The 18,735-nt window shown below is 45.2% G+C and overlaps 2 protein-coding genes across 6 annotated transcripts; both read right to left on the bottom strand.

Annotated features, from left to right (window-relative positions):
- Positions 1–644: 644 nt before the first annotated feature.
- Positions 645–2,624, bottom strand: s100z (S100 calcium binding protein Z). 2 transcript variants are annotated; one of them, XM_040196851.2, is made up of 3 exons: positions 2,503–2,624; positions 2,291–2,432; positions 645–864 (listed from the first exon to the last, which is right to left on the bottom strand). In XM_040196851.2, exons 2-3 carry the CDS (start codon positions 2,429–2,431, stop codon positions 709–711), a joined length of 297 nt encoding a protein of 98 aa, XP_040052785.1. In that variant the 5' UTR covers position 2,432; positions 2,503–2,624; the 3' UTR covers positions 645–708. The 2 variants fall into 2 exon arrangements, with proteins under 2 accessions (XP_040052785.1, XP_040052784.1); XM_040196850.2 differs by having other exon boundaries at positions 2,291–2,435; positions 2,503–2,553.
- Positions 2,625–5,470: 2,846 nt separating this feature from the next.
- On the bottom strand, positions 5,471–18,676 carry LOC144388305 (NACHT, LRR and PYD domains-containing protein 3-like). Of its 4 annotated transcripts, XR_013452628.1 has the most exons (10): positions 18,542–18,676; positions 16,369–16,456; positions 15,966–16,209; positions 15,553–15,588; positions 13,591–15,343; positions 11,430–11,603; positions 10,894–11,070; positions 6,973–7,019; positions 5,946–6,828; positions 5,471–5,565 (listed from the first exon to the last, which is right to left on the bottom strand). XR_013452628.1 is itself a non-coding variant. In XM_078088803.1 (9 exons), the coding sequence occupies exons 3-9, from the start codon at positions 16,207–16,209 to the stop codon at positions 6,296–6,298; spliced, it is 2,964 nt and encodes a 987-aa protein (XP_077944929.1). In that variant the 5' UTR covers positions 16,369–16,456; positions 18,542–18,671; the 3' UTR covers positions 5,471–6,295. The 4 variants fall into 4 exon arrangements, 3 of the variants coding, with proteins under 3 accessions (XP_077944929.1, XP_077944930.1, XP_077944931.1); XM_078088803.1 differs by having other exon boundaries at positions 5,471–6,828; positions 18,542–18,671; XM_078088804.1 differs by lacking the exon at positions 18,542–18,676 and adding an exon at positions 17,415–17,788 and having other exon boundaries at positions 5,471–6,828.
- Between the last annotated feature and the right edge of the window lie 59 nt (positions 18,677–18,735).

Genomic DNA, 18,735 nt, shown 5'->3' with positions numbered 1-18,735 from the left:
AATTGGCTGCTGAAACCATGTGGTTCCTAATTGGCTGCTGGACCCATGTGGTCCCTGATTATGTGCTAAACCCATGTGGTCCCTGATTGGCTGCTGAACCCAGGTCGTCCCTGATTGGGTGCTAACCCCATGTGGTCCCTGATTGGCTGCTGGACCCATGTGGTCCCTGATTGGCTTATAGTCCGCCAATGACGGCTTGTATAAGTGGTCATATTTACGCATTTCTTCCGACAAAAGCTCTCCAATCTGATCCGTTCTCTCGTAAACATGCTTCGTTTTAATAATGGCCGTATCGGGCTATGAAAAAGGAAATGTGAGACTCCGTAAAGGACGTAGTTAGCGGACCAATCGCAGCCTTGTGCGCAGGTCGACGCACGCAAGGAGGTGTGAAAAAGCACGCAAGGGACACGCAAGGGGCTCCTGCGTCTGCGTGTCCTTGCGTCTCTCTGAAAATGCAGAAGCATAAACTAGGCCTGAGAGCTGAGCTGCACAACGACACCACAGCGTTTTCCTTTTGTATTCTCTGATTAGAAACATTACTCCAGACAGAAAAATGGCTACTTTGGTGCGGTTCGATCTCAAAGTCACAGCTTAACCGTATTATTTTACAGCGCCACTGAATGATTCAACTCATGGGACATTGATGGGATGTTTCTTTTTAATGTGGGGGGCATTTTTTTCCAACGATTGGTCCTCAGCTGGTTTCATCTACTTGCTTTTCTTCTTCTGCTCCTGGAAGAAGTCGTTGCAGGCGACAGTCAGCGCGGCCACCAGCACGACGAACTCGTTGAAGTCCACCTCGTTGTCTTTGTTGGAGTCCAGGTCGTTCATGATTTTCTCCACCAGCATCGGGTCCTTCTGGGACTGAAGAACGGGGAAAAAAAAACAGTTTTTTTAAAATGAAGGATTCTCCTGTATTTCTCAGACGTTACACGGTTCCTTCACTTCTGGATCTGGGTGCTTGTGCAGGAGGTACTAGTGACAGCTGTTGGAGCTGTCATTTTCATTTTTAAATCCTCAAAATGACTCAAAGATTCGTGTTAATTGTGAAAGTTGACAGCAGAAATGCAAAGACCAAAACCCAACTCAATCCTGCCTTTCTCAGTAAACAATTCCCACCCACATTAACTACACACACACACACACACACACACACACACACACACACACACACACACACACACACACACACACACACACACACACACTCATTAATCTAACAAGCCCTGGACGTGTCGGAGGAAACTGAGGGCGAATGCGTCTGTTCTCAGAGGGGGACGTGATGACATCATGTGAGCGTCTATATTTGGTGGCGATACGGGCAACTGATGATGACGATGATGAGGGTGAGTGAGCACCTGAGGCTTCTCATCTGCATGAGGAAGAAGAACATGCATATATATTTATCTTCTGGTGAAGGGGCTTATTAAACCACCTCGCTCCTTCTCCCACCGGCCTCGATTCCACTGCAGCGGTTTAAACCCTCACAGCGGGACAGCGATCAATGTTGAGGGACCCTCAGTGAGTCGCGGGACTTCGTGGCTCCACCCGAGGAGCAAGTGTATTATCATAAGTGTCGCTGATCCACCGAGGAGGTGAGGGACATCTAGAGGTCAAGGGTCAACACGTTCCCAATAAGGAGCTGTTCTGGGGTCAGTGTAAATCCGAGAGCATCAAGAACAAGAGCTTAATGAATGAATGATGATGATTATTATTGTACTGCAAACTGTAACACAAATGCAAAAAAGCTGCTTTTTAAACAAGAAAAATAATCAGAACCTGAGTAAATTAAATCAAATGAATCAAACCTGACAATTCATGTTTTTAATAACTTCTTATATTACTTTATATCTATTTTTTAAATGTAATCATTTTTGCTTCTTCAGTGTTCTGTTTTTAAATCCTACTGTTCTATTATATTATTACTATTATTATTATTATTATATATATATTATTATATTATTAAATGAATTACCAATGATTTATTAATGAATAAATATGAATAAAGATCATTATTATTACTTGTGTTGTCATTACTATTATCATTATTCTATTAGTTGGCATTTCTTATGGAATAATACATTTAACTAGAAAAAAAGCCACCAAAGCGCTCATTAAAATAAGTCTGAATTTGAAACAAGACAAAATGCTCCACTAAGTTAAAAACTGTTATTACATCTTAATAAGAGGTGTAATACATGATCATCTGTCCCTGAATGAAGCTCCTACAGGACACCGAGCTGTAGGACGACCCGCTGGGGGTCAAACACACAACAAGCGTCTACGGTACCGTGAGGAAGTCGGTGAGCTCGCTGTTGAGGAGCTCCTTCAGCTCGCCCTTGTTGAGCTTTAGATTGTCTCCGTCGTTCCCGGAGTAGTTGTAGAACACGGTGATCAGGGCGTCCATCGCACCTTCCAGCTGGCTCGGCATTCTGCTGGAAGACGGGTCGGGTCATTCAACCACACGTGTCGTAGAACGCAGGATGTCTGTGGCGTTCTTACCTGGTTAGAGTCCCGTACGGCTGTGACCAGCGACGCCGCGGCACAGCTTGTTTGTCAGGAAGTGGGGGAGGGATGGGGGGGGGGGCTAAGTGAGCCAATAATTAATTCCACAGGTGAGACGGCCATGGTTACTCTCGCTTTCTTTCCAGGAATTAATCACGGCCGCTGAGTAGAAAACAAAAGACGTACCAGTGTAACCCTGGAGCCCCCCCGGGGATCCAGCAGGCCCTCACACACACACGAGCCTGTATCAGCTGCATCCTACTACTGATTTTATTCCTATTATTATCATTAGGGAAATGCAATATATAAAGAGTTCTGGTTAAACATTTGCAGCACATAAAGTAAATGTAAAATTTATAAGGACAAATTAATACAAAACATATTATTCTAACACAAATTATGATTTTACATACATGTTTTGGTCTAAAATTGTAAAATGATCATGCAAAAAGCAACAAGGTCCTTTCACTTTACGTCGACTTTGTCGCCCCCTGTGGACAGATGCTGCAGTGCTTCAAAGCACCAGGGTCCGTTTAGAAAAGCTCTACTTCTACTGCAGCCGTGTGGGACAGTCTGCTCTGCTCAGGCCTCCTCGTGGCACAGATGTGTGGGACGCGGAATAGATTCAGCTAAAATAAGACAAGTTCAACATCTGAGGTGTCCATGATAAATTCCCCCGGCTTTGAGCTTTGACTCAACACGCAGTTTCTGATTTGTTCTTGTGATTCCATCCCAGGCGGCCTTTGGTCCAGTGGAATCAATCAGAGTCCCCGTCGTCACCGTCACACCGTGGGACTGGAACCCGTCACGTTCTCATCAGGTTATGATACTCTCACACACAGGATTGTCCCCGCGCGATCACGGACAGTGCAGAATAACACTCGGCCCCCGAAGACAACCCCTGAGGGACGTTGGCCGTCAGGTGTTCCTGACATTTTTTTCTTCCACTTGCAGCCGTGGAGCCCAGAAGTTTCCATTTATTAAGCTGATGAAACCGTTTCCCCCTCACAGCTGCTAAGTGTTGTGCAGGAAGGGGACACACGACGCCTCAACACAAACTCACATCAACGCTTATTTTAGATATCGGGTCTGATTCACCCTCTCAGCTCATCAACACATTTATCAATTACCAGATTTTAGAGGTTGGTCACATTTATCTCACTCATGTCTACCTTCTAAAAGTAAAATATATACATATATAACACAACACCGATAAACAAATACAGAAACCATGTGCAGAGTCCAGCTGGACACCGGAGCTGAAGGACGGCGGCAGAGCTCATTGGATCGGTGCCCCCCCCCCCCCCCCCGGTACCCCGGGCAGCGGATGGGGGAGTCTCACACCCTGTCATCGTCTCCCCAGACACCGAGCGGTGAGATAGAAGTTCTATCGCTTCTATCACTTCTATCTCACACTGCCAACACCTGTCCTGAAAGTGGTGACGCGACACCAAGAGATGGTTGGCGACCGTCCCGGTCCAATCAAACGGCTGATCGTCGTGGCTGGGGGGCCTTCTCGCTGATCGCGTTTGACAACCCGCAAACAGCCCTACGGCATTTCCCCAACGCGTCGATACTCTGGGGACGTTCCAGGAACTTCTGCGTCACGCTAATGGTTATTTTGGATCGGCGCGGTCTCCTCCTCTGGGTTCGGACGGAGCCTCGGGGTTAATGTAAAGAGTCACGTGCTGTCAATGAATCATCGACCTCTGCGATCTCGCTGTAATCAATGGGCGACTCCACTGCAATGGCTGCAAACAGAAACTAGCATCAGTGCAACCCAGAAACACCTCGTTCCTGCACCGGTCAGATGTGAGATTCTGGTCTTTTTAGCTTCCTGTCAGGACTTTTTCTTTAGTTTTGTCTGAGCTCTTACATTCACCATCTTTACAGTTTCATTCCTTATCCGTGTTTCTTTCTTTCCTGTCTGGTTTTTTACTGAGGGACTTGTTTATATATCATTCATCTGATTTATTCAACATTTTGTATTACAAAAATAAATTGAGTTTTAGAGAGAGGCCCAATTCTGTAAAACCTCTGAATCTTATAATTTAACAGGAATTGTGAAAAGGGATGTATCTCATATTGAGATTTCTGACATTTAACAAGAATGTGGTAAAATTATGTCTCTTTTTCATACATTCAATTTGAGAAAACCTATAAGACAAGAAGAAATGCCCCTATGCAGTAATTAACGTCAGACGTTTTATGGTGATATATAGTAGTTAAAATACCAGTGGTGTCTCCCCGTAAACAAGGACGCATCAGATTAAGATGATTAATTAGAGTATTTCTCTGTGTCTTCTGTGAAGATTTGACGTCTACTGCCCTCTGCTGGTACCAGCGTGTGCTGATCACCATGCTGACGCTTTTTAATGCTCTACAATGCATTCCGGTTATAAACTAATGTAGTTTGTTCCTCCCAGTGATTAACAGCTATAATAATGTAGAGCAACGATAAAGTTGTAGTTTTGGCAATTAAATCTACTCCAAAGTACCTGAAGTAATGAATGAACTTTGAACCTCCTGTTTTCAAGGAGCTGTCTCTAAGCCCCTCCCCCCTTGGTTACTGTTGCTAGGCCTGTCAATCTTCAGCAATACAGTGTTTTTGAACAATATATTACAAAGGAAATAAGATCATATTTCTGGAATAAAAGTTCCAAGACACCAGGGAGAAGTAGAGAGAAGGGAACAACAATAGGGTAAAGTAGTCAATATATTATTGTTTTTAAGCTAACGTTACGTTAGCTGAAAATTCCATCAGCTGATGAAGATCTTGCTGACTGACAGCTCGGAATAGTAAGAGGGACCGTTTAGGACTTAAGTACTGAGACACTTCTACTTTCACTATTGAGATGTTTTCTCTCTCACACACACACACACACACACACACACACACACACACACACACACACACACACACAGTAAACCTTGAACGCACATATATAAATCAGTACAAACATGATTATGTGAAATTATTTTTCTTTATTTCACTGAACAGATTTTGAAAGGTTTGAAGTTAAAATCGGCTCAAAAATAATTACACATTCATATTTTCACCTTGTGCGCGGGCGGCACGGTGGCGTGGTGGTTAGCACTGTTGCCTCACAGCAAGAAGGTCCTGGGTTCGATTCCGCCCAGTGGCCTTTCTGTGTGGAGTCTGCATGTTCTCCCCGTGTCTGCGTGGGTTCTCTCCGGGTTCTCCGGCTTCCTCCCACAGTCCAAAGACATGCTCTGGGGATCAGGTGGATTGGTGACTCTAAATTGCCCGTAGATGTGTGAATGGTTGTCTGTCTCTGTGTGGCCCTGCGATTGGCTGGCGACCAATCCAGGATGTACCCTGTCTATCGCCCGAAGTTCGCTGGGATGGACTCCAGCCCCCCCGCGACCCTGTGTGCAGGATAAGCGGTTTGACAATGGATGGATGGATGGATTTTCACCTTGTTTTAATTAGCATGAATGCTAATGAAACACACATATTACATTTATCTCACATGGGGGGCAGATGACTATTTTATAAAACAAATTCTTATTTTAAGATATAAAGTTCAAGATTAAAGCCTAATTAGGAGCCGATATCTAAACGATGATCTATTGATTCAAGGAGCACAGCAGCATTAAGCTGAGCTCCTTCACACGTCCACCTGAGTCCCAGAGAGCTGTGGACCCCCCCAGAGTCCAGACCAGCTCAGGTACCCCTCACCTGCTCCACCTGCATCTACACCCACATGAACCACCATCAGCTGTGTGACAGAGAGGAAGGTTCTCCACCAGGAGGAGACTCTCCCTCCTACAGAGAACACAGAGACACTGAGGAACCAGAACTGAACCGGAACCCAGGATAAAGAAGTTCAGTGAATGTGGTGCTGAAAGTGTGGAGGTGGATCAGTTTGTCAGATGAGACTCTGTAGAAGGACAGAGAGCCAGCAGGACAGTCCACATACACTGCTACTCTACCAGAGGTGGAGGAGGAGGAGGAGGAGGTGATGCGTGTTACTGTATTATTGTGACGGACAGAGTAACCTTTATCAGAGCAGCTCAGACTCCAGGACTGATCATTGTATCCAAACAAACAGTCACTGCCTCCTTTCCTCTTGATTCCTCTGTAACTCACTGATACATAAACTTCTCCGCTCCACTCGACCTCCCAGTAACAGCGACCAGTCAGACCAGTTCTACACAGCAGCTGAGGGGAGGAGTCAAATCTGTCTGGATGATCAGGATATGACTGACCCTTCTTCACACGTGTCACCTTCCTGTTTTTGCCAGACAGTTTGAGTTGTTTGTTTACTGTGTTTGTGTCGATTGTGAGTTCACAGGAATCTGATGAGAGAACAAGACACAATACAGCTGCAGTTATTAATCATGTGTTCATCTACTGACACTTTGATGATGACATCACAGAGGTGAATGAGTGATGTCACAGTGTGAAGATGGTTGAATCTTCATGAATCAAAGCACACTTACACTTCCTCAGACCTGGTGTCAACCATCGGACTCCATCAGGCTCCACCCTGAAAGGAGGAGGGGGGTCAGAGCAGCATGGAGACATGGACATTACATCACTCTCACACACAGCTTTGTCCTTCATGTCCACATGGAGCACCTCTTCTTCTTCTACCACTACTTACAGACGACCACAGACTGTCAGTCAGGCGTCACACAGCGACGAGGTGCTGGAATATATTCATGGAATAAAAGTAGATAAACGTAAAATAAATGTAATATGTAATATGTTTTTTGAGTAGAAGTGTACCCGACACTGTACTTTCACTTTCAAATGTGAGAAATTACTTCATGCTGCAGATCAAGCTTCATGGAACGTGTGCAAAGAAAACATTAACATTAAACTTAACATCCGTGTTAACGCCCACTTTGACTGCAGGAACGTGACACTCGACAGCAGACTCTCCCTGACTCCCAACATCACTGACAACACGATCCTGTAGATACACGCTCTACAACATCAGGAGAACACGTCCTCTTCTCACTCAGAAGGCAGCGCAGGTACTGATTCAGGCTCTGGTCGTCTCCCTCCTGGACTACTGTAACTCTGTCCTGCAGGTTTCCTGCTACCACCATTCAACCTCTGCAGCTCATCCAGAATGCAGCAGCTCGACTGGTCTTCAACCTTCCTAAGCTCTCCCTCACTCCTCCACTCCTCCGCTCTCTTCACTGGTACCGGTGGCTCATCCAGTTCTAAACACTGGTGCTCACGTACCATGCTGTGAATGGATGGGGTCCAGCTTACATCCAGGACCTGGTCCAACCAGACATCCCGACCCGCACTCTCCGCTCTGCATCTGATAAACTGCTTGTTCCTCCTCACTGAGAGCAAAACACTCGACTAGATTACCACTCTTTGCTGTCCTGCTCCTAAATGGTGGAAGGAGGTCTCTGAAGACATCAGGACCACAGAGAGCCTTCACATCTTCAGACTAAAGACACACCTCTTCAGACTCTACCTCCACTAAAACACTAACTGTAGCACTTACATTGTACTTGTAACGCCACTTATTTATAGCAAATTGTAAATTGGCTTTTTGAAGAAATTGAACTTTCTTGTTCTTCTGAGTTTGTACCCTATGGTTGAATGCACTTATTGTAAGTCGCTTTGGATAAAAGCGTCAGCTAAATGACATGTAATGTAAACTGTTTAATAACCAAATATTTAATAAATATAAAATAAAGCAGATAAAGACTATTCAGTTGTCACGATTAGGGTTGTCACGATACCAACATTATGACTTCGATACTATACCTGCCAAAATATTACGGTACCCGATACTTACGATACGATACCACAAATACGAAACTGGAATATTTATCTATGATAGTAATAAAGAAAAAACTAAGTTTCCCTTTTTTACCTGGCATCTGTTTGACTGTCTGTGGGATAAACAATGCTTAATTTACTTGCACATAGAGTTTGACATTCTCACATTCATATTTTCTTAACGAAAAATAATAAGAGATCCACCCTCAGGCTCCACCAGCATGTAGCCTATTGCATCAAGTGTGTATTATTTGGTACAATTTTGTGTGCATTCTGACCTCATGATCATAAAGGCCCACATGAGGGAAATTTTAGGTTATTTTGCCGTATAAATTTCTGCTGGACTATTCTGGAACTTATTTGCGGTCTTGCTTTGTCTTGTGTTGCTTGATGTTTGACTGTATTAGGAAAGTTGTTGTCAAGCTAGCCAACAAAGCTACAGGGCTGCCAACTCTCACGGTTTCCCCGTGTGACATACGTTTGCATGTTTCCACACGCACTCCCGCCACACATCCAATTTATTACGCTAAAATCCCGCGCTGGTTCATCTCCAACCTCGCCGACGGTAAACGGCGCATTTGTAACCCGATTCGCTGCACGTAGCGTAACTTACACCCCCCGTCGTCCGTATTGTTCACCCGACAACATCTCACTCCGTACCGATCACAATAACATTAGAAAGAAGCCGACGCGAGAGCACTTAATACTAGCATCAATGTCCGAGCGTGTTATAACAAGCTTGCTAACGAGATGTCTAGCGGCTAAACTAGCAAGTCAACAATTTTCCAAACACAGTCAAACATCAGGCAAGTGCAACACAAGACAAACCGGACGTCCTCTTATACCCGGACATTTCCTCATTTCGAGACCTAAAAAATGCACCCAGGTAGGACGTCTGGTCAACCGAGCTAAGCTAGGCTAAGGCTAATCGTGTTAGGCTGTATATGGGTGAGCAGTCTGCTACATGAGGGCGCGTCTCCCCTGATAACTTGCATTTGTGAGAGCTGCGCAGTCAATGTGTGCAGGCAGCCTGACACGGAGCGGAACAGTGAGTACGCTCCAATTGCATGCTTTTTTTAAAGTACCGGTACTGTTAGGGTAGTACTAAAAATATTCAAAACCGTATTGTTTTCAACGTAAGGGTACCGCGGTACCTTTCTAGTACCGGTAGACCGTGCAACACTAGTCAAAATCCAGCGCTCCCCTTCCCCGGAGTACTGAGGCCTTCAAAATCTGGTCCCCAAACTCCCCCCCCTGTTTACCGTCTAGTTGGTCTGTCCCGTTTTGTGTTGGTTTGTTCCATTGTGTGTCTGCTTGTTGTGCACGCCCACTCTTCCCTACACACCTGTGTCTGGTTCCCCATCAAGCTGGTCTGTATATATACCCCTTATCCCTCTGTGTTCCTTGCGAAGTCTTGTGTAATTATCATCACATTCTGAGCGTTATTTGGATCTCCTGTATTTTACTCCCATTGAAGACTCCTTGTTTATTCCAGACCTCGTTGCCTCCTGCCTGATCCCTGTCCCTTCCAGTGTCTTTACGTGTGTCTTTCTCTGTGGACATTCATTCCTTAAGACTTAGTTCTACGTAAAACCATCTGATAGAAGCCCAGAGTGAAGCATCTTCATCCAGCACACTAAATCTACCATGGAGAGTTACAGAAAACAATATCCTTTTGTTCCATGTGTCCATCCAGGCAAATGAGTGTATTGAAACATGTCTTTGTAGTCATCCAACATGATGTTAAGTGTATGGGTATTGTTCCCAGTAGGCCACTGACTGGTCGATACGAGTGATTCATTGAGGTCTGACAGTGACCCCTGAGATACTTGGTTGGAGGTCCAAAGGGTCTGACTGTGACACTGCTGTTCACAACCCGTCTCCTAGCAACAGTCAACACTGGTTTCTCTCACCTGCAGTCTGGAGGTGAAGATGTTACAGCTCAGGTGGGTCTGCAGCCACAGAGCATTGTGGTCCAGTCCTAAACAAACCTCTTTGGGCTCTGACACACCAGGTCCACCATCAGTTGTTGGCTCTTCACTGAGTGTCTGTGGCCGACTGTCACCTGTTTTTTTTCAACAAGACCACTTGTAACATTCAGGGAACTGGCTCTCAAAACCAGGTTACACCTGTGATGATCCATCAAGACAGTTTGAACAGATTGTTTCTCTGACTGTTTGTCTCTTAATGACAATGTCTGGACTAAAGGACAAACACACACTGGAGGCAGATGACCAGCATCTAAACATCCAAGTGTTGTCTGCTAAGAGCCCATAAACCTGCAGCGTGACGACGTTGACTCATATCAACCCACCATGATGCCGTCAACGTGTCAGGAGACACTGTCCTGTCTTACAACAACAAGACAAGGCTCCAGAGAAACAAGCCTTTCATCACCTTCCTCCCTGTTCAGGCTCATCCTGGCTACTGTTCCTCACTACTTCTGTCTGTGTTGATGGTCTCATATGGGACACAAACAGTTAGATGAGTCTCTGGTAGTTTAAGGTCAGCTTGGTGTGTCAGGGTCTTATTAACCAGGCTGACAGTGAGACAGAGAAAAGGTTTCCAGCTCCTCTCCAGATTGATGGTCTGTGGCTGCAGCCTCTTCCTACCTGAGAGTCTCCAGTCTCCACTGAGGATCCTCCAGTCCAGCAGACAGCAGCTTCACTCCTCCTCCGTCTCCTGGATGATTGTAGCTCAGGTCCAGCTCTCTCAGATGGGAGGGGTTGGAGCTCAGAGCTGAAGCCAGAGAAGAACAGCCTTTCTCTGTGATCAGACAGCCTGACAGCCTGCAGACACACAAAACAACACACATGTCACATGATCTGAGGGAGCTGTGAGGACTAGAAGGTCACTGCAGTACTGAGATACTATCAGGTACAGAGGGGTCACATTAACATGGTTACTGACTGGTACAACCAAACACCCACTATCTGATAATATTACTGATAACTATGATTAATTTCAATATATCAAATATTTCAATTTGTAACATTATATTGGAAATCAACACTATCACATGTTTACGAAAATATTTGGAAATGACATATTTGATTTGAATCATTCAAGCAGAAAGTATCTTAAGAAAGTCAGAAATGTAGCATGGATGTAAATAAAGCCACCAGGTGAACATTGATTGAATCCTGACCTGAGGGTCTCCAGTTGCCAGCGTGGATTCTCTAGTCCAGCACACAGCAGCTTCACTCCTGAATCCCGCAAGTCGTTGTTACTCAGGTCCAGCTCTCTCAGACGGGAGGGGTTGGAGCTCAGAGCTGAAGCCAGAGAAGAACAGCCTTCCTTTGTGATCCGACAGCCTGACAGCCTGCAGACACACAAAACAACACACGTCACATGATCTGAGGGAGCCGTGAGGACTAGAAGGTCACTGCAGTACTGAGATACTATCGGGTACAGAGGGATCACATTAAAATGGTTACTGACTGGTTTCCAGTGACAACCAAACACCCACTAATGTACATCAACAATCCAATAGCATTACTGACAACTATGATTAATCTCAAATATTTCTATTTGTCACATTATATAGAAATTAAACTACCACGTTTATGGAAATATTTGGAAAATACATATTTTAATTAAAGCTGCGAGCAGTGATGAACGGGTCCATGTGTAACACCCTCAAAGACTGCACATTGGATTCCTCCACATTAACTTAAAGCACAGCTATATTAAGCTAGCTGCTAGGCTACTTCGATCTCAACATCTACCGTTACCCTGCGCGGCACACAGTCTGCAGAGGACCACCACTGCGTCCCTAAAAGACTGTGGTTTGAAATCGTCCTGCTAAATGTGAGGCACTTCAAACGCAGCCGTCAAATGATGGAGAGTTGAGAACAAAGTGCACGAGGACAACAGGAGGAGTCGCTAGTTCAACATGTTCCACCCGGTGGAATTCTGCCTCCAAGATGATCAAATGTGTGTAGTTTTGTGTTTTAAAATAACATTAATAATTAAACAACAGTGTCTAAGATACACTTTCTAAAGTGATTAATCATTACTTTTAGAATTTAGTCTTTAGAAGAAAAACAAACAACATTCATTAATTAATTTCAAAATGTGCGTTTAATTAGTTCATCTAAAAAAAAAAACTATTGACAGCCCTATTTAATACTATCAAGGATTGCAGCTAGTCTTCAAATATATTATAAGAAAATTAGGGTAAGTTCAAGGGTGCAATATATACGTATGCTACAAATTTTGTGGGGGCAGGCAAAGTCATTTGGAAGTTGTGCGTGTTGCCGTTTTAGGCCACACCCCTTAGAAGTGCATATCTTCTAGATTAAATGAGATATCAACAACCTGATTTGAGGTGATATTGAACCAATAATTGTCGTGGGAGAATTTATGCATATTGTGGGTCTCTGAGGAATGGGACCTTTTAGGTGGGCCTGTGACCCAAGGCAGTCCAGGGTGAGATAAGGGTTGTCCAGACTGAGCTTTCAAAATGTTGTTTATTGACTGGGTCCCATTAGTGGAGGGTTGCGGTGCCTCCCCTGCGTTGTCTGGTACTTTACCATACATTCCTCTTGACCCACCCCGAAGTGTATAAAACCTCCTGTTCTCCCGCTGCTTCTTTTGGGGGAGGGAACAATCTGCCCCTTTTTAGCTGAATTGTAGTCATTTGACTTCTGTCTGTACTTACGACTTGTGTTGATGATTTCTTTATTTTTTATAATTTTTCTATATTCTAGTTAGTAATAAATACTTAATCACAAAGCAAGTTCAAGATACTTTTGATTTCTCACAAGGGCTTAATCCACAAATTTCCACCACAATAATTATCCACGGATAATTCTGTGAGAATCGGACTCAGCGTTTAGGAGCAGAGGGCAAACATGTGTTTTTAAAAACAAAATTAAAGTGGCGGAAAATCTAATTAGGCGCATTTAAATTGATGACTTCTTTGTAGAGCATACCCAAGAGCACATGTGTTCCAAATCAAGTCAATCAGGGATTAGGGGGGGGTCACGGTCAGATATGTACCATTGTTGTTAAGACATCAAGTGGACATTAATTGAAACCCGACCTCAGAGTCTCCAGTTCACAGTATGGACTCTCCAGTCCAGCAGCTTCACTCCTAAATTATACAGGCGGTTGTAACTCAGGTCCAGCTCACTCAGACTAGGACTGTGAGCTAAGAGTGGAGGACAGACCTTCACAGCTTCTCTTTGAGAGGTTACAGCCACTCAGTCTGAAGAAACAACGATTCATAAAATTGCAGTTCCCGGACGACCCTCTCTACTCCTCCGCCACCGTCGATCCATGTATGAATCTAACTCTGTACTTACAGAGCTTTGTTGGAGGCTTTGACCAGTGGGAGCAGCCTCAGAAGAGCCTCCTCTGAAGCAGAGTATTTCTTCAGGTCAAACACCTCCAGATCTTCTTGTAAGAGGAAGACCAGATCTGACCACTGAGCAGGAGACAGTTTATCTGAGGAGAGACATCCTGAACTAAGGGACTGTTGGATCTCCTCCACTAGAGAACCATCATTCAGTTCATTCAGACAGTGGAACAGGTTGATGCTTTTCTCTGGAGACACATTCTCACTGATCTTCTCCTTGATGTACTGGACTGTCTCCTGATTGGTCTGTGAGCTACTTCCTGTCTGTGTCAGCAGACCTCGTAGGAGAGTCTGATTGGTCTCCAGTGAAAGACCCAGGAGGAAGCGGAGGAACAAGTCCCGGTGTCCATTAGGACTCTGTAAGGCCTCGTCCACAGCACTCTGGTAGAGATGCATTGGTTTAGACTGGTGGGAGGTTTGTTCTTCTGAGAGCAGATTGACACCAGAGCTGTAGAAGGTCAGATGGACATGAAGAGCAGCCAGAAACTCTTGAACACTCAGATGGACGAAGCAGAACACCTTGTCCTGGTACAGTCCTCTCTCCTCTCTGAAGATCTGAGTGAACACTCCTGAGTACACTGAGGCTGCTCTGATATCGATGTCACACTCTGTCAGGTCAGATTCAGAGAAGATCAGGTGGCCTTTCTGCAGTTGATCAAAGGCCAGTTTTCCCAGAGACTTGATCATCTTCCTGCTCTCTGGACTCCAGTGTGGATCCGTCTCAGCTCCTCCATTGTACTTGACCTTCTTCACTTTGGACTGAACCACCAGGAAGTGGATGTACATCTCAGTCAGGGTCTTGGGCAGCTCTCCTCCCTCTCTGGTCTTCAACTCCTCCTCCAGAACTGTAGCAGTGATCCAGCAGAAGACTGGGATGTGGCACATAATATGGAGGCTTCGTGAGGTCTTGATGTGAGAGATGATCCTGCTGGCCTGCTCCTCATCTCTGAACCTCTTCCTGAAGTACTCCTCCTTCTGGGGGTCGGTGAACCCTCTGACCTCTGTCACCATGCCGACACACTCAGAAGGGATCTGATTGGCTGCTGCAGGTCGTGTGGTGATCCAGAGGCGAGCAGGGGGAAGCAGCTTTCCCCTGATGAGGTTTGTGAGGAGCACATCCACTGAGGCCGACTCTGTGACATCAGTCAGGATCTCATTGTTGTGGAAGTTCAGAGGAAGTCGACACTCATCCAGACCGTCAAAGATGATCATTACCTGGAACTCTTCAAACCTGCAGATTCCTGCTGCTCTGGTTTCACTGCAGAAGTGATGAACAAGTTCTACCAAGCTGAACTTCTTCTCTCTCTGCACATTCAGCTCTCTGTGTGTGAACTGTATGTCCTGGTGGTCTTTGTCTACAACCCAGTCCAGAGTGAACTTCTGTGTTAAGACTGTTTTCCCAATGCCAGCCACTCCCTTAGTCATCACTGTTCTGATTGGTTCCTCTCCTCCAGCTGAGGCTTTGAGGAGGTCTTCTAGTCTGATGGTTGTTTCTGGTCTGTCTGGTTTACAGGATGCTGTTTCAGTCGGTCTGACCTCATGTTCTTCATTGACCTCTGCAGTCCCGCCCTCTGTGATGTAGAGCTCTGTGTAGATCTCATTCAGAAGGGTTGTCTTTCCTGCTTCAGCGATCACCCCAAACACACGCTGGAACTTCTTCAGGTTGGATTTGAGTTCACGTTGACAGTTGGTGATATTCTCTGAATGAACAGAAAAAGACACAAACCAGATAGTGCTTTACTTTAATGGTGTAATATTTCCCTTGGATTAAGCTATTGGTTGTATTTTTCTGCATTCCTATCTGAAGCCCCCCAGAATACTGACAGTGAAAACTTGACAATCGAGAACTTTGACCACGGAAAAAATTGAAGCGTGCAATAATTAGATGGTGGTACAAAAGTCTCTTCACCTTGACCTCCATCTTCTCCCACAGGATTCGGTTCGCCTGAAACAAGATGTTTTCTGTGTTTACTTTGTGCATTTGTAGCACATAGCTGGTATATTTAGCCTGTGCTCAAATAAAAATATATACTTAATAGTGGAATAGTTTCGCTTAATGAGTGAACACCAATTATGAGACTCAATTTTTTAGTTTGGTTTTTCATCCCTAATCCAAGGGTGGTGCCCCGCTATTATTAACATTTGTTAAGAATCGTATTGACGTTAATAATTTCATCAATGTCGGTCATTTAGGGAGGAGCTTCAGAAGAGCTCCACCCTCCTGGGATGAGGAGGATTTATGAAGCCCATTCCTCATCTTTACTCCTGTTCTATCTTTATTATATACATCTGATGTCTTTGTTCCTCTTTTTAACAACTTACCCGTCGGGGTAATTTGGGGTAATCTTTCGAGCAGATCCATTCTTGGAATCTTTTCCAAAACCTCTCTGGCCACCTTAAAAACGTCTGGGCCGTAGTACTTCTCCATCAGGTCCACTGTGTCCATCCTGTCTGCCTCCTCCCGGTGAGCGGCTGGGATTTTTTTGAGGTGCCACTTGAACCGTTTGAACTCCTCCGCGATGAGACAGTCGAACGTGCTGCAGAGGTCCTCCCTGACTTTCTCCATCTGTCATTTTTAAAGACACCAAATAAATATCAATCGTAGAGAACAATTACTACTCTGGATTTCAAAAACATAAAGCAGCGTGTTTTAAAGATGGAGTTATATTAGTTCATTGGTTTGGATTCACGATCAAATAGAATTCTTCTCCCTCTTTCTAAGCACCTCTGATGAAGTCAGCGTCCTCTTTGTGGAAACAAGTTGGATGAATCTGTGAATATTGGGGAAGTGTGAAGGTGGGTCACAGCTTCACCTGCAACAACAGAAATGCCGTGTCATTTGCATTCATCAAACAAAATCAATTCATAGTCTAAATAATAGTACAGTGTAAGTACATCAAGTTGGAACAAAAGACACAATGTTTCACCCTGGAGACCAACGTTTGTGTCTGGAAGAATTTGTACTTGGTTCTTGTTCTGAACCCTCTTGATTGAAAGCCCTTATTGTAAGTCGCTTTGGATAAAAGCGTCAGCTAAAAGCTAACTTTAAATGTCTCTGTCATCCACGCACATGGCGTCTCCTACCATCGCTGAACTGGTGACACCCAATCTCTGCCTGCTTGACCGACATGTCTTAGTGGACGGCTGCACACCACCTGACCATGAACCTCGGCGAGACTGAACTTCTTCTCCTTCCGGGGAAAGACTCTCCCGCCAGCGACCTGACCTTTGACAACTCCCTGCTGACCCCCCCTGACTGCGAGGAACGTCAGTGTGACACTCAACTTTACCTCACTGCCAACGTTACAGCAACAACGCGTCCCTGTAGAGTCATGCTGCACAACATCAGGACAAAACGTCCCCTTCTCACGCCTTGACTGTTGTCCAGTCGACACCCGGGACCTGGTCTAACCTCACGTCCTGTCGCTCTGCTTGTTGCTCCCTCACTGAGGGCTAAACACCCAACAACACGCTCCACAATGACATCGGGACCCCACAAAGCCTCAACAGCCCAAAACACAGTCTACCCACTGTACGTGGACTAGTTAGCACCTCGAACCACTACACCTACACTAGGTACCACACATGTATACACACATTACATAACAAGAGACAGAGAGAGTTTACTCCATTATATATACAATGGTTTCATTTTAAATGAAAAGGAAACAAAAGCTCGATAGAGAGTCTCTCTCGCTGGACACACACACACACACACACACACACACACACACACACACACGTTAGTTTGTGTGTAACCCAGAGACGCACCGATCCGACACAACAGGTCATCAGACCGGCTGCTGGTCCGCCTGAAGCCGCGCTGGAAGCCGCGGTCACCCGGACCCGAGGAGTCGGTGAATCTCGAGCTGTGTGCGGCGACGGATGATGTCACGAACCCGAACGCAACACCGATCGCGGTTCCGACGTTTGTGTGATTCACGCAACTAATAAAGAGCAGAGATTGCGGTTATTTATCGGCACGGTGGAAACGATAACTGTCGATTACGGAGACGCGTAACGGAGAAAAGCCCCGATTCATCAGGTTGATGCGCGCGCGTAAATCAAACATCTCCGTCTCGCGCGAGCCAAAGTTCATCTCGCGCGAGATGCTTGCTCCCTCCCGAAACGTGACGTCAGTCTCTGCTCGCGCTCGAAGGTGTTTTCTACGCGCACGCTGTGGGGGGGGCGGAGCCAGTCAGCATGGTGTCTGCATCTGATTGGTTACAAACCGCGTCTTTGGATTGGCTGGAGCGATGCGTCCACACACCTATAGAAGCCCATTTCCGCACTACGGAAAGGCGATAGAAAGTCGAAATTATGAGATAAAACGGTGTCAAAAAACAAACGCCCCCCTTCGGCGATCGCGAGCGAGGAAGTTCACGTTTCGCGAGGGAGCAAATATCTCGCGCGAGACGGACTTTTGCTCGCGCATCAACCTGATTTGCGATCTCAACACAAAATGACGGTGCCGCGCAGGATTCTCCCCCCCCACTGCAAGATTATGTCGTGATATTAATTGATTAAAGTTTCTTCTAATGATACCCTGGTAGATGCATCACAGACCAAGTCGTAGCATACAAAACGACTATTTGACGACGTTGACTCTTACTGTGAAAAGGGCTCCGTACTTCCGGTTAACCTGCCGCGCTTCTGTTTCGTTTTAGAGAAAACAAAAAAGCAATTTACGAATGCCAGAATCGGTGATTTCCTCGTTTTGGAATTAGAGCAAGAACAAAGCAAACATGCGTTTCCGTTTTTAAACGGTGGTATTTCCGTTTTTCCTTTTATTTCCGTATTTATCGTCTAAACTGTAAAAGGACCTTTGGAAATGTTCACGGACCGATAACACACAAACACACACTAAACACACACTGTGTATAACGGGACATACTCACGGGATCTGAACGCTTTAAAGATGTGTTGTGTTCAAAATGAACACAAAGTTCGAAAAGTTATAATGAAAAGAATAAGGTGTCAGCTGAGGAGCCTGAGTGTGCCAGGATGGTGTCCTGGTGAGTTCAATGTAACTCGGATTTTGAATGTCTCTCAGTCAATATCAGTTGTGGTGCTATCAAGTATTACATTTCAG

This window comes from Gasterosteus aculeatus, chromosome 14, assembly GCF_964276395.1.
Source record: "Gasterosteus aculeatus chromosome 14, fGasAcu3.hap1.1, whole genome shotgun sequence".
NCBI classification, from domain to species: Eukaryota; Metazoa; Chordata; class Actinopteri; order Perciformes; family Gasterosteidae; genus Gasterosteus; species Gasterosteus aculeatus.
Note: the sequence above shows the minus strand (reverse complement) of the source record. Positions and strands in the feature narration are given on the sequence as shown.

Excerpts from the sequence above, each read along its gene's own strand:
- LOC144388305 (XM_078088803.1), bottom strand. The coding sequence starts at position 16,209 with ATGGAGAAAGTCAGGGAGGACCTCTGCAGCACGTTCGACTGTCTCATC. Across the intron at positions 11,604-13,590 it reads AAAGCCTCCAACAAAGCTCT|GCTGTCAGGCTGTCGGATCA; the intron begins GTAAGTACAGAG and ends GTGTGTCTGCAG. Across the intron at positions 11,071-11,429 it reads TGGCAACTGGAGACCCTCAG|GCTGTCAGGCTGTCTGATCA; the intron begins GTCAGGATTCAA and ends GTGTGTCTGCAG.
- s100z (XM_040196851.2), bottom strand. The coding sequence starts at position 2,431 with ATGCCGAGCCAGCTGGAAGGTGCGATGGACGCCCTGATCACCGTGTTC. Across the intron at positions 865-2,290 it reads AGCTCACCGACTTCCTCACG|TCCCAGAAGGACCCGATGCT; the intron begins GTACCGTAGACG and ends CCCGTTCTTCAG.